The sequence below is a fragment of the Chiloscyllium plagiosum genome, unplaced genomic scaffold (genome assembly GCF_037043375.1).
Source record: "Chiloscyllium plagiosum isolate Xiang-an unplaced genomic scaffold, Cpla_swu_hap1 HiC_scaffold_49, whole genome shotgun sequence".
In the NCBI taxonomy this organism is placed as follows: domain Eukaryota; kingdom Metazoa; phylum Chordata; class Chondrichthyes; order Orectolobiformes; family Hemiscylliidae; genus Chiloscyllium; species Chiloscyllium plagiosum.
Genome location: NW_028270187.1, coordinates 9,294,012 through 9,308,415, shown reverse-complemented (window position 1 = coordinate 9,308,415; position 14,404 = coordinate 9,294,012). Strand labels below are relative to the sequence as shown.

The 14,404-nt window shown below is 44.2% G+C and overlaps 3 protein-coding genes across 3 annotated transcripts; 2 read left to right on the top strand and 1 right to left on the bottom strand.

Moving 5' to 3' along the window:
- The first annotated feature begins 362 nt into the window (after nucleotides 1-362).
- LOC148135495 (histone H2A-like) lies at nucleotides 363-1,652 on the top strand. Its single transcript, XM_087984805.1, has one exon. It carries the CDS (start codon nucleotides 363-365, stop codon nucleotides 750-752), a length of 390 nt encoding a protein of 129 aa, XP_087840931.1. The 3' UTR covers nucleotides 753-1,652.
- LOC148135494 (histone H3-like) lies at nucleotides 1,474-4,281 on the top strand. The gene is made up of 2 exons (XM_087984601.1): nucleotides 1,474-1,501; nucleotides 4,007-4,281. The coding sequence occupies exons 1-2, from the start codon at nucleotides 1,474-1,476 to the stop codon at nucleotides 4,279-4,281; spliced, it is 303 nt and encodes a 100-aa protein (XP_087840727.1).
- A 1,281-nt stretch (nucleotides 4,282-5,562) lies between these two features.
- On the bottom strand, nucleotides 5,563-6,133 carry LOC148135493 (histone H2A-like). Its single transcript, XM_087984556.1, has one exon. The coding sequence runs from the start codon at nucleotides 6,116-6,118 to the stop codon at nucleotides 5,678-5,680; it is 441 nt and encodes a 146-aa protein (XP_087840682.1). The 5' UTR covers nucleotides 6,119-6,133; the 3' UTR covers nucleotides 5,563-5,677.
- Nucleotides 6,134-14,404: the final 8,271 nt, after the last annotated feature.

Sequence of the window (14,404 nt, the reverse complement as noted above, 5' to 3'; positions counted from 1 at the left end):
GAGTGAAGTATACATTTTTAAACTAAAAGTAAAAGACACGAGTATTTTATAAAAAAAAGTCTTGCTCCTTTTTTGTACTTCATTTTTCAATATAAAGCGCATTCCTTTGTTTGTAAATTGGCGGGCTTTTCAAATTGGAAAGAAGGTGGTTGATGATTTGGCGCCGGTACTTTCCGCCCTCCTCCCCGTGCCCTCTCCGGATTGGGGAATGAGGCAGATATCTGATTGGGAATTGGAACAACATTAGGCGGGGCTGGACAATGGGACCAATCAAAAATGGCCGCCCCCACCATTCCTCCCGAAGGTATAAGAGGCCGCGATGTGGGCGGAGTGTAGCATTCTCTCTGAAAGCGCTTGTGATAATGTCTGGAAGAGGAAAGGGCGGTGGGAAAGCTCGCGCCAAGGCGAAGTCTCGGTCGTCCCGGGCTGGCCTGCAGTTCCCGGTGGGCCGTGTTCACAGGCTCCTGAGAAAGGGTAACTATGCTGAGCGTGTGGGTGCCGGAGCGCCGGTCTATCTGGCTGCGGTGCTGGAGTATCTGACGGCTGAAATCCTGGAGCTGGCCGGCAACGCGGCCCGGGACAACAAGAAGACCCGCATCATCCCCAGGCACCTGCAGCTGGCCGTGCGCAACGACGAGGAGCTCAACAAGCTGCTGGGAGGGGTGACCATCGCTCAGGGCGGGGTGCTGCCTAATATCCAGGCCGTGCTGCTGCCCAAGAAAACTTCCGCTGCTGGATCCGCTAAAAAATGAAGAGACCATTCTTGAATCTGACAACCCAAAGGCTCTTTTCAGAGCCACTCACAGCATCTGTCAATGGAGCTACTCCGTCATTTCTATTGGGTAATATGGAGAAGCTTGAACTTTGAACCTGAGATCAGTTCATTACTATCGCCTTGTTATTCAATACTTGTGGTTTGGAGATGCTGATGTTGCACTGGGGTGTATAAAGTTAAAAATCACGAAACACCAACTTGTAGCCCAACAAGTTTATTTGTATGCACTAGCTTTCGGAGCTTTCATCACGTGCTTGTAGAATATAAGATCGTAAGACACAGAATTTTTCGCAAACGTTTAGTGTGCTGTAACTGAAACCATATATTAAAAGAAACCTGGATTGTTTGTTAATCTCTAATATTTTAGCATGACCATGTTAGTTTCAGTTTTTACAAATATAAATCGCAGAACATCTAATATTAAATTCTCAAGTGAACATGAACAACTGGTGTCACGTTGGCCCAGATACTGCCTTTAAGGTGTAAGCTGCCCTGTGTGAAACTGTCTATACCGAAATGAAATCACACAACACCAGCAAAAATATAGCAAAACTTTAGTGTGATGTAACTGAAATTATACATTGAAAAATTGATTGTTAAGCCTTTCATCTGTTAGAATATAGTGATAGTTTCACTTTCATGTGTAAATCACAAAACCTTTTTTAAAAAATGTTGCATTCTCGGGTCAGCTGTTAACAATGTTGATATCTAGACAATATGCTGAAGGTATTGGCCCCGTGTTCTGTCTATGTCATGATATTTAGGTTGATTCTAACCTAAAAAGTGAGACAACGGAGTTTTACATAAATGCATGCAGTTTTTGTGCAAAGTACAATGTAACCCTGCAAGTTCAAATTCACCCAATAAAATGTGTGCATGTGTGTCTTTGTGTGTCTGTCTGGGTTGAGGGTTGAGTATGAGAAAGTGTATGTGTAGAGTGTCTTAAGTCTGTGAGGGGTGCATGTGGGAGTGTGTGTCTGTAAGGGTGTGTTTGGGTGTCTGTGTGCACGTCTGTGTGTGTGGGTGTACGAGTATATGTGTGTATATAGTGCAATATTGGTCACCTGTAACGTGATATGAACCGAAGGTCCCAGTTGAGGCCCTCCTTCTGGGTACCGAACTTAGCTATCAGCCGCTGCTCAGCCACTTTTCTCTGCTAGGAGAAAGTGAGGGCTGGAGATCAGAGCTGAAAATGTGTTGCTAGAAAAGCGCAGCAGGTCAGGCAGCATCCAAGGAGAATCGACGTTTGGGGCATGAGCCCTTCTTCAGGAATAAGGAGAGAGTGTGCCGAGCAGGCTAAGATAAAAGGTAGGGAGTAGGAGAAGGGGCGTTGGAAAGGCTATAGATGGAAGGAGGTTAAGGTGAGGGTGATAGGCCGGGGTGGGCGTGGAGAGGTCAGGAAGAAGATTGCATGTTAGGAAGGTGGTACTGAGTTCGAGGGTTGGGACTGAGACAACGTGGGGGGGGGGGGGGGAGGGGAAATGAGGAGACTGGAGAAATCTAAGTTCATCCCTTTTGGTTGTAGAGTTCCTCGGCGGAAGATGAGGCACTCTTCCTCCAGCCGTCGTGTTGCTATGTTCTGGCGATGGAGGAGTCCAAGGACCTGCATGTCCTTGGTGGAGTGGGAGGGGGAACCCTCCCCCACTCACCCATTGTACTCTATGCTACTTTCTCCCCACCCCCATCCTCCTCTAGCTTATCTTTCCACGCTTCAGGCTCACTGCCTTTATTCCTGATGAAGGAATTTTGCCCGAAACGTCGATTTCAAAGCTCCTTGGCTGCTGCCTGAACTGCTGTGCTCTTCCAGCACCACTAATCCAGAATCTGGTTTCCAGCATCTGCAGTCATTGTTTTTACCTCGTTTTTACCTTGTTTTTACCTTCTGTGAATCCTCTTGCAAGGATGCCTGCCTTGAAGAAGTTTTCCTCCTCTCTCTACAAGAATCTCAGGGAGTCCCTCTCCCACTGCAACTCCCAGGTCATTTCCTAAACTTCCAGCTCAGCACTGTCCCCATGACTTGTCCTACCTGCCTATCTCCTTTTCCACCTATCCACTCCACCCTCTCCTCCCTGACCTATCACCTTCATCTCCTCCCCCACTCACCCATTGTACTCTATGTTACTATCTCCCCACCCCCACCCTCCTCGAGCTTATCTCCACGCTTCAGGCTCCCTGCCTTTATTCCTGATGAAGGGCTTTTGCCCGAAACGTCGATTTCGAAGCTCCTTGGCTGCTGCCTGCTGTGCTCTTGAGCACCACTAATCCAGAATCTGGTTTCCAACATCTGCAGTCATTGTTTTTACCTCGGGGAGTTGAAGTGTTGAGCCACGGGGCGGTTGGATTGGTTGGTCCGGGTGTCCCAGAGGTGTTCTCTGAAACGTTCAGCAAGTAGGCGGCCTGTCTCTCCAATGTAGAGGAGGCCACATCGGGTGCAGTAAATTATGTGTGCGGAGGTGCAGGTGAATTTGTGGTGGATATGGAAGGATCCTTTGGGGCCTTGGGGGAAGTAAGGGGGGAGGTGTGGGCACAAGTTTTGCATTTCTTGCGGTTGCAGGGGAAGGTGCTGGGAGTGGAAGTTGGGTTTGTGGGGGGTGTGGACCTGACAAGGGAGTCACGGAGGGAGTGTCTTTTCGGAACACTGATAGGGGAGGGAAGGGAAATATATCCCTTGTGGTGCCGGAAATGACGACGGATGATACGATGTATGCTCCTACCACCCCATCAACCTTCTTATACATCGTATCATCCGTCATCATTTCCTCTCCCCCACCTTGTCTCAGTCCCAACCCTCGAAATCAGCACTAGCTTCCGAACCTGCAATCTTCTTCCTGACCTCTCCACCCCCACCCCCACTCCGGCCTATCACCCTCGCCTTAACCTCTTTCCACCTATTGCATATCCAACTCCCCTCCTCCTTACCTTTTATCTTAGCCTGCTTGGCACACTCTCCTCATTCCTGAAGAAGGGCTCATGCCCGAAACGTCGACTCTCCTGCTCCTTGGATGCTGCCTGACCTGTTGCGCTTTTCCAGCAACAGATTTTCAGCTCTGATCTCCAGCATCTGCAGTCCTCACTTTCTCCTAGCTGAGTCACATGAGTACCTGCCATGTACAAGGTGGGAGGTGTCCCCACTCGTAATGGTGGTATCGATGTCCACACTGACACGTCTTGCAGCGCCTACCGTGACAGGATTGCATGGAGTTGCCCTGAGAGCCGGGCAGCTTGTTTGAGGATTGGCTCTGCGGGAGATCCGTCGTTACCAGAAATCCACCGAGCTGCTGATCCGCAAACTGCCCTTCCAGCGCCTGGTGCGAGAGATCGCTCAGGACTTCAAGACCGACCTGCGCTTCCAGAGCTCGGCGGTGATGGCCCTGCAGGAGGCCAGCGAGGCTTACCTGGTGGGACTGTTTGAGGACACCAACCTGTGCGCCATCCACGCCAAGCGGGTCACCATCATGCCCAAAGACATCCAGCTGGCCCGCCGGATCCGCGGGGAGCGCGCCTAAACGGAGCCTGGCCGGCCCTACACATTCGCCCCGAGACAGAACGGAAAACACAACGGCTCTTTTCAGAGCCACTCCACCGTTCCGAGAGAGCGGGGAACGATGGGTTGCATTAATATTGCAATCGTAAAACAAATTAGTCAATAGGGAATGAGGTATAAGCGATATTGACATGGGCAGTGAAGTCATAACTAATGAGATCTCCCGTGTTCGCAGAATTAATTACAGCAGATTGTGGAATATAATTTTAACATGACATTGTGGTAGTGAATTATAAATTCCCGCGAATCTCCCTCTGTGTCTCGGTATTCATAAGCCTCGTCGTTGGGGGATGGGAAAGATTTGTCGTCAAGAGATCGACTACTTGCGGACATTGGTATCATATTTTAGGAAGTGCATAGGAGCTGACTAAAGCATTAATAGGGAGTCAGTTAAACACGAAAGGCACAGACAACGGCAGTCAAGTTCCAAGTACTGAGCTCTCCGGTGATCGCAGATTTTGTCATAATAAATTCCAGAATTTAACTAATGGGGGATGGGTTAGAATTGGCGCCAAAAGATCAACGGCTCATTTTCAAATTTGAAAAGCCCACTAACATGTAGAAAAGACCCCGAAATCACAAAGGTTTTGTGATTTACACATGAAAGAAGTGAAACTATCACTGTATTCTAACAGGTGAAAGGCTTAACAGAATCAATTTTTCAATGTATAATTTCAGTTACATAACACTAAATTTTTGCTATAAATTCTGTTAGGATTGAGCCCTCCACTATCACCAGATGAAGGAGCGACGCAACGAAAGCTAGTGTGCTTCCAATTAAACCTGTTGGACTATAACCTGGTGTTGTGTGATTTCATTTTGGCACAGACAGTTTCACACAGGGCAGCTTACACCTTAAAGGCAGTATCTGGGCCAACGTGACACCAGTTGTTCAAGTTCACTTAAGAATTTAATACTAGATGTTCTGCGATTTATATTTGTAAAACCTGAAACTAACATGGTCATGCTAAAATATTAGAGATTAACAAACAATCCAGGTTTCTTTTAATATATGGTTTCAGTTACAGCACACTGTAAACGTTTGCGAAAAATTCTGTGTCTTACGATCTTATATTCTACAAGCACGTGATGAAATCTCCGAAAGCTAGTGCATACAAATAAACTTGTTGGGCTACAAGTTGGTGTTGCGTGATTTTTAACTTTATACACCCCAGTCCAAACCACAAGTATTGAATAACAAGGCGATAGTAATGAACTGATCTCAGGTTCAAAGTTCAAGCTTCTCCATATTAAAAGTAAAAATAAACCCAACAGCAATGACGGTGTAGCCCCTTTGACAGATGCTGTGAGTGGCTCTTAAAAGAGCCTTTGGGTTGTCAGATTCAAGGATGGTCTCTTCATTTTTTAGCAGATCCAGCAGCGGAAGTTTTCTTGGGCAGCAGCACGGCCTGGATATTAGGCAGCACCCCGCCCTGAGCGATGGTCACCCCTCCCAGCAGCTTGTTGAGCTCCTCGTCGTTGCGCACGGCCAGCTGCAGGTGCCTGGGGATGATGCGGGTCTTCTTGTTGTCCCGGGCCGCGTTGCCGGCCAGCTCCAGGATTTCAGCCGTCAGATACTCCAGCACCGCAGCCAGATAGACCGGCGCTCCGGCACCCACACGCTCAGCATAGTTACCCTTTCTCAGGAGCCTGTGAACACGGCCCACCGGGAACTGCAGGCCAGCCCGGGACGACCGAGACTTCGCCTTGGCGCGAGCTTTCCCACCGCCCTTTCCTCTTCCAGACATGGTCACAAACTCACAAGCACTTTCACAGAGAATGCTGCACTCCGCCCACATTGCGGCCTCTTATACCTTCGGGAGGAATGGTGGGGGCGGCCATTTCTGATTGGTCCCATTGTCCAGCCCCGCCTAATGTTGTTCCAATTCCCAATCAGATATCTGCCTCATTCCCCAATCCGGAGAGGGCACGGGGAGGAGGGCGGAAAGTACCGGCGCCAAATCATCAACCACCTTCTTTCCAGTTTGAAAAGCCCGCCAATTTACAAACAAAGGAATGCGCTTTATATTGAAAAATGAAGTACAAAAAAGGAGCAAGACTTTTTTTTAATAAAATACTCGTGTCTTTTACTTTTAGTTTAAAAATGTATACTTCACTCGATCAGTCTCTTCCTCATTTGCCGACCTGTATCCGTCCATTTCTGATCTCGAGTGGGTAATTTTCTAAACCTTAAGAAGCTGAAACGAAACAGGCCAGATATTGCAGTCTGCATTTGACTTCTCACTTCACATTTCAGTAGCAACCCGGCATCCTGATAAATCAACACACAACATTCTTCCGGCTTAGTAACGATGGCGAACACGGTGTTTAGATGATATTTTAAAGCTGTCCTCCCTTACTGCTCTCGCTCTCAGATTCAGCAATATCATCACATTTCAATCCGGCAGCTGTTTTGGCGTTCTCTTGGTTAACTGGCATGTGAGAGAGCAAATATCTCAACATTTCTAACATTCAGATCAAATGTTTTTTTTACTCCATCCCTGTTGTGTCACGGTGACTTGTAATTGAATCTGTCAGTATGTGATCTGTAAGCACACCGTAAGGTAGATATAAAGTGAAAGGTTGTCCCGGGCCGCGTTGCCGGCCAGCTCCATTTGTCATGCAATTGCAGGGTACTACAGTTGTTAATTTTTTCAGGTTTGTGTCAGTTTAAATGTCTCAACGCAGAAGGCAATAAGAAAAAAGAGAAGTCAGTGACATTTTTATCTGCCTGTGTATACTCAGCTCTGAGAATATGTGAGTGTTATAAAAATGTTTTTTGAAAGAATATGAGAACTTTGTTTTAAATCTATACCTGTCAGTTTCTCCAATGTGAATGTTTGAGTGCAGTTTTCAATCTGTACCTGACAGTTTCAACTAAATGAATGGATGAGTGCATTTGAAAGTATCTTTCAGTGTGTGTGCTGTGAATAAATGAGTGTACTTATAATATTTGGCTCTATTTAACATGACACTTGCTGGAGCACTTTTTACTGCAGGAGCACTTTTTACTTCAGTCTCTGTTGCTCAACTTCAATAAGATTTTATCTATTGCCATCCATGTCAGGGTAGCATGGTGGCACACTGGTGCCAGGGTCGATTCCAGCCTTGGCTCATTGTCTGTGTGCAAATTGCACACAGACATGCTCCCCATGTCGGCATTGGTTTTGATACGACATGGGTAAACCCTTTGCGAATTTAAAACCAGCAACACTGAAAAGATTTATCCCATGCAGTAATCTGTGAAAATTTGACAGGCCTAGAACCAGTTTAATAAATAAAGCTATTCATCTTTACTTTAAGTATAACAGAGAGTGACTAACTAACAAGTATTTACAACTCCTTGCTCTAACCTATCTCCTATAATACTAGTCCGATAGAACTTCTGATTAAGATTTACAAAACAAAACTGCTTATCTCAAAAGTGCTTTTGGTTCTTTTCTGTATACGGTTGTCTTTTGTTCTTCTTGGGGATTGTGCTTCACAGGTCACTGATCGATAAAGGTACCTTTAACAGAGCTAATTTTCATGGAGTCTTTTTACATGCTGGTGGCTTGGCAATTCTCCTCCCAACTGTTCAATTTTCCCCAGTCTTATACCTCCAGAGTTTCAGATATGTCTTTAGCTTTTAAGATTGTCAATATACTCAATTCAAACTGGATTGGAATTTGATACCTTTGGGCTATAATTTCAACTGATTGGTTGAATTCAAATGTTTTTGTCTCCAGGCAAACAGCTACTTGGGTTCTTCAACCAAATGTTACCTTGTTTTTATCAGAACACTTGGTGATGTCCGGTAGTTCTACTAGTTGGTAACTTTCTTAAAGGTACAGTACACCCACATCTTCATAACAGTTCCCTCTTGGTGCTCTAGTTTCCTTTCACAGTCCAAACATATGCAAGTTAGCTGGACTAGCCATGGTAAATTGCCCTGCAATATTCAGACTAGGTGGGTTAACTATGGTAAAGATGTGGTTACGGGGGTAGGGTGGGGTCTATAGCTAGGTGGGATGTGCTTTGTCAAGTTGTTGCAGGCCGATGGGCCGAATGACCCCTATCTGCACTGGAGAAATTCTACATACTGTAAATGAAAATGAGACTTTTTAGACTATTGTCAGTCTCTGTCACTCTAAAGCAGTTTGGATAATTTCCACAACTTTTATTTGATGGTAAGTTTATGAATGTAAGGTATTTTCTGGATTGATCACTCTCTGGTCTGAATGTGTACTTTGAATTTATTGTTCACATGTTTATAACAAGACCAGTATGAGAGTTTCTTCATTCTGTGTCCAATAATCTCTGGGTGTCTGTTTAAATATTTACCTTTTCATGTCAATGTTTGATTTCCCTTTGGACCATTTGAAAACAAAGTATTTATTCAGTCATTTTGTCTGAGATGTGTTCTGTTTTCTTCTTGTGGAAACAAATTAAATTGCAATATTTGTTTCAATCTGGCGCTTGGCCTGCTATTTAATTCCTCCAGTTTGGATAAAAAGAATTGATACATTAATTACATATAGTCAGAGCGTCAGACAACATGTTTAAGCCATGGTGAGATAATTGGATGAATAATTAGTCTGGATTTTTACTTACTTCTTTCCCTACTAAAGTGGAATACATTGTGAACATGCAATAGGTTCAGTATTTCTAATAAACAAGTAGAACTTACGTTTTGACCAAGGTGATAACAGCATTTCAAATCTATTGGAAGTCCACTTGTACACTGGGACTGACATACTTCACTCTCACACTGTCCTGGATAACATGTTTAATGAAATGCTAATTGTCCCACCTGAGACCTCTGAGTTCATGTCTTTTCTATTTTTTTCCAATAGACCTATTGACCTGACTATATTTCTGTATGTTGCAAGTTATTCTGTACCCACTGTGTATTGGCACCATCTCACTCTTTGTTCTGTCCAGAAATTATCAGTTTCCTTAAGTCCTTCCTTACAAGAATAAGGACTGGTGCAGTCTGCAACTTTTTGTTCTTCTGTGAGTGCAGAACTCATCTTGTTTCTTCCATTCACTTATATGGTTTGTATACTTGGGAAGTACTCTCTACCTGTCAGTCTGTGCTATTCAATGGGACTGTGGATACAGCTTATTGTCCTTCAAAACTCTGCTCAGACATGACAGACTGTGAACAGATTAGAGCCATATTGACTAGTGAAAAACTTGGAAACTAAAATTTAATGTTGACTACGCGTGCTGTTCTGTACATGCATTGATTTTTAGATTAAATTAGATTCCCTACAGTGTGGAAACAGGCCCTTCAACCCAACAGGTCCACACCGACCCTCCGAAGAGTAACCCACCCAAACCCCTTTTCCCTCTGAATTATGCACCTAATTGACAACTTAAGCATGGCCAATTCACCTAACCTGCACATCTTTGGATTGTGGGAGGAAACCGGAGCACCCGGAGGAAACCCACACAGACACAGGTAGAATGTGCAAACTCCACACAGACAGTCACCCGAAGTTGTAATCGAATCTGGGACTCTGATGCTGTGAGGCAACAATGTTAACCACTGAGCCACCGTGCCAAAAGATATTTGAAAGAAACAGTTGTTATGATACAGGAAGGATGCCCACACTCAAACTTCTCAGTAACACAGTGCAGGAAGATTGAAGCAGGATTAATTAAGTGTTTGCTGTCAAGTGAACAGCCAGTTAGCAAAGGAGAGAGTTTTCAGTTCATGTTTCCTGAAGTGAATGGGAAAGATCTTATTTTCTTTGACTGTATCTGTAGGATTCACAGACAAGTGAAACCAGAACACAATGTCACAGAAAGGATCGGTGCTGTTCTTCAGAGTTAAGGAGGTAAAAGTAATAGACTTTTGCAACTCTAATAGTGCGGAGTCTAACTGGGAATAATGATATCAAGCTGTGGTCTTCAGAGAGTCATACAGTTATATAGCACAGAAACAGATCCTTTGGTCCAAGCTGTTATTGCTGACCAGAGATCCTGATCTGACCTCGTCCCATTTAAATTAAGATCGCATGACACCAGGTTATATAATACAACAGGTTTATGTGGGAGCACGAGCTTTCAGAGCGATGAAGGAGTAGTGCACTGAAAGCTAGTGCTTTCAAATAAACCTATTGTCTGAGAAACTGAAGTTGTGTGATTTGTAACATTGTCCACCCGAGTGCAATGCTGGCACCCCCACATTATGGAGCACTTGGCGCCTATCCCTCTAAACTGTTCCTATTCTTGTATATATCCAGGTGGCTATAAAAGGTTGTAATTGTACCCACCACCTCCACTTCCTCTGGTAGCTCATTCCATACAAGCATAACGTAACCCCTTAGGTCCTTCTTAAATCCTTTCTCCACAAATTAAACCTGTGGCCTCTATTTTTGCACACACCCATACTCTGGAAAAGACCTTGGCTATTCACCCTATCATGCCCATCATGATTTTCACATCCTGTGTAAAGGTCACATCTGATTCTCCGACAGTCCAGGGAACAAAGCAACAGCCTGTTCAGCCTTTCCCTATAACTCAAAACCCCCAGTCCTGGCAATGAAGAATTCTGATGAGAGTAGAGCAGTTGACGTGATTTTTATGTACTTCAGTCAGGAGCATAAGCCCTGACCGGGGATGACAGACTCAGCAGGAGGCAGTATTCAGGCAAGTGGTAGGAGGTTAGTGCAGGCATACAGCCTCCGAGAGGACAAAAGACTGTCCTCCGAGACTGGCCTCAGAACAGAGGTCTATGACACACTCTGATTTTACAATAAAAAGCAATATTTTTAATAAACTTTCTGATAACAATCACATACAACTTTATTAAGATGTTCCTCTCTCTTACTTTGCATATCCTATTCAATGAGATACCTAATCAATGATGGGCATTTCTATGGACTGCCCCAGGATCCCCTGACCTCTCAGAGTTTAGCGGACATTGAAATCTCTTGGCCTTGTGATCTTTCTATGCATCCTATTCATTCATATTCCAAAGTTATGTGCGATACACCTTCCGGTTTCTCTCAAGCTAGCTTGTCTCAGGACAGTTTGAATGCTATTATACATTGTATTCCATTTTATCAAGTTCAATTGTTTCTCTGGTATAATTAGGACAGTGGGGAATATATGAAGAAAAAACAAAGGACAGTTTGTTTTGACTTACTTGCCATAGACTTGTAATTTTAATTTTTGTTATAAAAAAGTTAGTTACAAAGTGTGAAGTAATTTATTTGCCCCAACTGTTAGTACTTTGTGATTAATGGGCTGTGAGCAATCTATTGTGATTTGGCCATAAGAGAAGTCATTACCTAAAGTAACTAACCTTGACTTCCAGGTTTAAATGCTTCTTTTCCACTTTATGCTTTGGTATTATACACCTATTTGCCATGCTGAAAACTACTGTGATGATGCTAAGACTCTTTGCAAGAATTTTTCTTAATATTCAAACTTACATCAAGAAACGGAGTACTATAAGATAACTTTAGCTGTTGCACCCTCAGCTGTTTTAGGGCATTAATGGGCTGTAACTAGCACCTGGTGGCTGTTCAGTAACTGGGACAATTACCCTTTCGTTTAATGTGGCTGGAGTTGCTCATTTACCGGACCTTCGGTCTTCTTGTCAGAACTGTTTCAAATTGGAACAGGCTGGGTCCTTGGAATGGCTTGTTCAATGGTATCATTTTACCTTACTATGTGTGAGTGGGCTGTATGGCTCAGATTCTGCCTGCCATTCTGTTTCACATCCTGCTGTTTAATTCTACTTTACACTTACATACCAGTTTGTGTCAACAGACATGGGCCACTCTATTCTGGCCTGGTACAGGCCATCCTGAAAACCTTTGACAAAATCCCATATAAAAGACTGGTCCAAGATTGGCTCTTGGAGTCTTAAGCAAACTGGATCTGAAGTTAGCTTGCAGACAGGATGCAAACTATAATGGTGGAGGGTTGTGTTTGTGATTGGAAGCCTGTGACTAGTGGTGTATCACAGGGATCAGTGCTGGGATCCTTGCTGCTTGTTATATACATATTAATAATTGGATGTGAATGTAGAAAATATAATTAGTAAGCCTGCAGATGACTTTTTCATGTGGAAGTATTAAATGTTTCAGTGCAGTCTTGGTTTGCAAAGGACCTGTTTCTGTTCTTTGCTCTATGGCATGAAAGTTGGTGATGTTGTTGACAGTGAGGGGGGTGGTCTCAGGTACAGTATGAGTACATTGGGCAGAGCAATGGCAGATGGAATTTAATCCTAATAAATGTGAGGTAATGTATTCTGGGAGGTCCAGTAACGGAAAGAATTACACAATGAAGGATTGGTCCTGAGGGAGTACTGAGGAACAAAGGGACCTTGGTGTACAAGTCTATACATCCCAGAAGGTGTCAACATAGGCAGACAGGCTACTGAAGGCGGCATACACAATGCTTTCCGGAGCTGTCGAATATAAGAGCAAGGAAGTCTTATTCCAACTTTATAAAACAGATCAAATACTGTGTGCAGTTCTTATTGCCACACAATTAGAAGGATGGGATTGACTGGAGAGGATGCAGTGGGTTGGAAAGTCTCCATCAAAAAGGGAGACCGTATGAGCTAGGTTTGGTTTCCTTGGAGCAGAGGATGTTGAGGGAGGTTCTGACTGAGATATACTAAATTGTGAAAGATGCAGACGGAGTAGATTGTGAGAATCTTTCTCCCCTTGGCTGATGTGCCTAAGACCAGAGGGCAAAAGTTGAAGTTGTGTGGAAAGCAGTTTAGAGGATATCTGAAAAAAATATTTTGACCTAGATGGTGGGTAAAGTTTGTAATATGCTGCCTGAGAGTGCGATGGAATAGTCTCACAGCATTTAAGCAGCATCAGGATATGCCCTTAAGAAATCAGTCAGTTATTGACCAAGTGCAGATAAATAGGATGAATGCAGTTTGGTGTTTGTTGGACATCATGGACATGGTGGGCTGAAGGGTCTGTTTCTATGCTGTATGACTCTATATCGCTATAACATCCTTGTAAATCTTTTCTGCAGCATCTCAAGTTTAACAACATCCTTCCTGGAGAAGGGTGATGAGCGTTGTATGTAATCTCATAAAAGTGGCATCACTAATATCCTGTACAGCAACCAGATGACATCCCAACTCCTACACTCAATGTTCTGACCAATGAAGGGAAGCATGCCAAACGCTTTCTTCACCGTCCTATCTCCCTGTGGCTCTACTTTCAAGAAAATCTGCAGCTGCAACCCTCAGTCTCTTTGTTCACCAACAATTGCCAAGGCCCCACCATTAAGTGTACAAGTCCTGCCCTGGTTTGTCTTAATCAAAATCTAACACCTCATGTATCTAAATGAAACTGAATCTGTCACTTCTTGGCCCATTGACCTATCTGATCAAGGTCAGAATTAGTATTTTTTTTCAGTGGACAGTGATATAATTACTTGAAGACTGTTGAAGTAAAGGTAGGTGTTAATCACCCTGCAGTGTATTGTGTGGCTCTACAGAGAGGAGGAGAATGTAATGATTTTCTCTCATGAAATTGGAAGAACCAAACTAAATTTTTTGAAGAATGAAATTTTTGAATTCTTCTCACAAGAAGAGAAATGAGCAGCTTTAATAATCTACATTATCTTGTGGGGAGTTACCAAGACATAGTCACCTCAGGTACAAGAAAAATGGCCAATGGGTTACTGTCAGGGGACTGAAAGGGAACCAGTAAATAGTGCAGGGAGCTCCTGTGGCCATTCCCCTTAATAACAAATATACTGTTTTGGATACTGTTGATGGGCGGGGGCGGGGGCGGGGGAAGAGAACATACCAGCAGTAAGCCACAGGGTACAGGTCTCTGGCACAGGGTTTGTCCCCGTTGTCCTGGCAGGGGGGGGGGGGGGGGGGGGAAGAGTGCATTCGTCATTGGGCTCTCCATAGTTAAAGGGACATAAAGGAAGTTCTGTGGGAATGAGAGAGACTCATCGTTGGTGTGTTGCCTCCCAGGTGCAAGGGTTCAAGATATCTCAGATCTTGAGGGGGAGGGGTAAGTGCCCCAAGTCATGGCCCACATAGACACTGACAACATAGGTAGGAAAAGGGATGGGGATTTAAGGCAGAAAGTCAGGGAGCT

Coding starts and splice junctions, on each gene's coding strand:
- LOC148135495 (XM_087984805.1), top strand. CDS start 363: ATGTCTGGAAGAGGAAAGGGCGGTGGGAAAGCTCGCGCCAAGGCGAAG.
- LOC148135494 (XM_087984601.1), top strand. CDS start 1,474: ATGTTGATATCTAGACAATATGCTGAAG. Junction 1,502..4,006: donor ATCTAGACAATATGCTGAAG/GTATTGGCCCCG, acceptor AGCTTGTTTGAG/GATTGGCTCTGCGGGAGATC.
- LOC148135493 (XM_087984556.1), bottom strand. CDS start 6,118: ATGTGGGCGGAGTGCAGCATTCTCTGTGAAAGTGCTTGTGAGTTTGTG.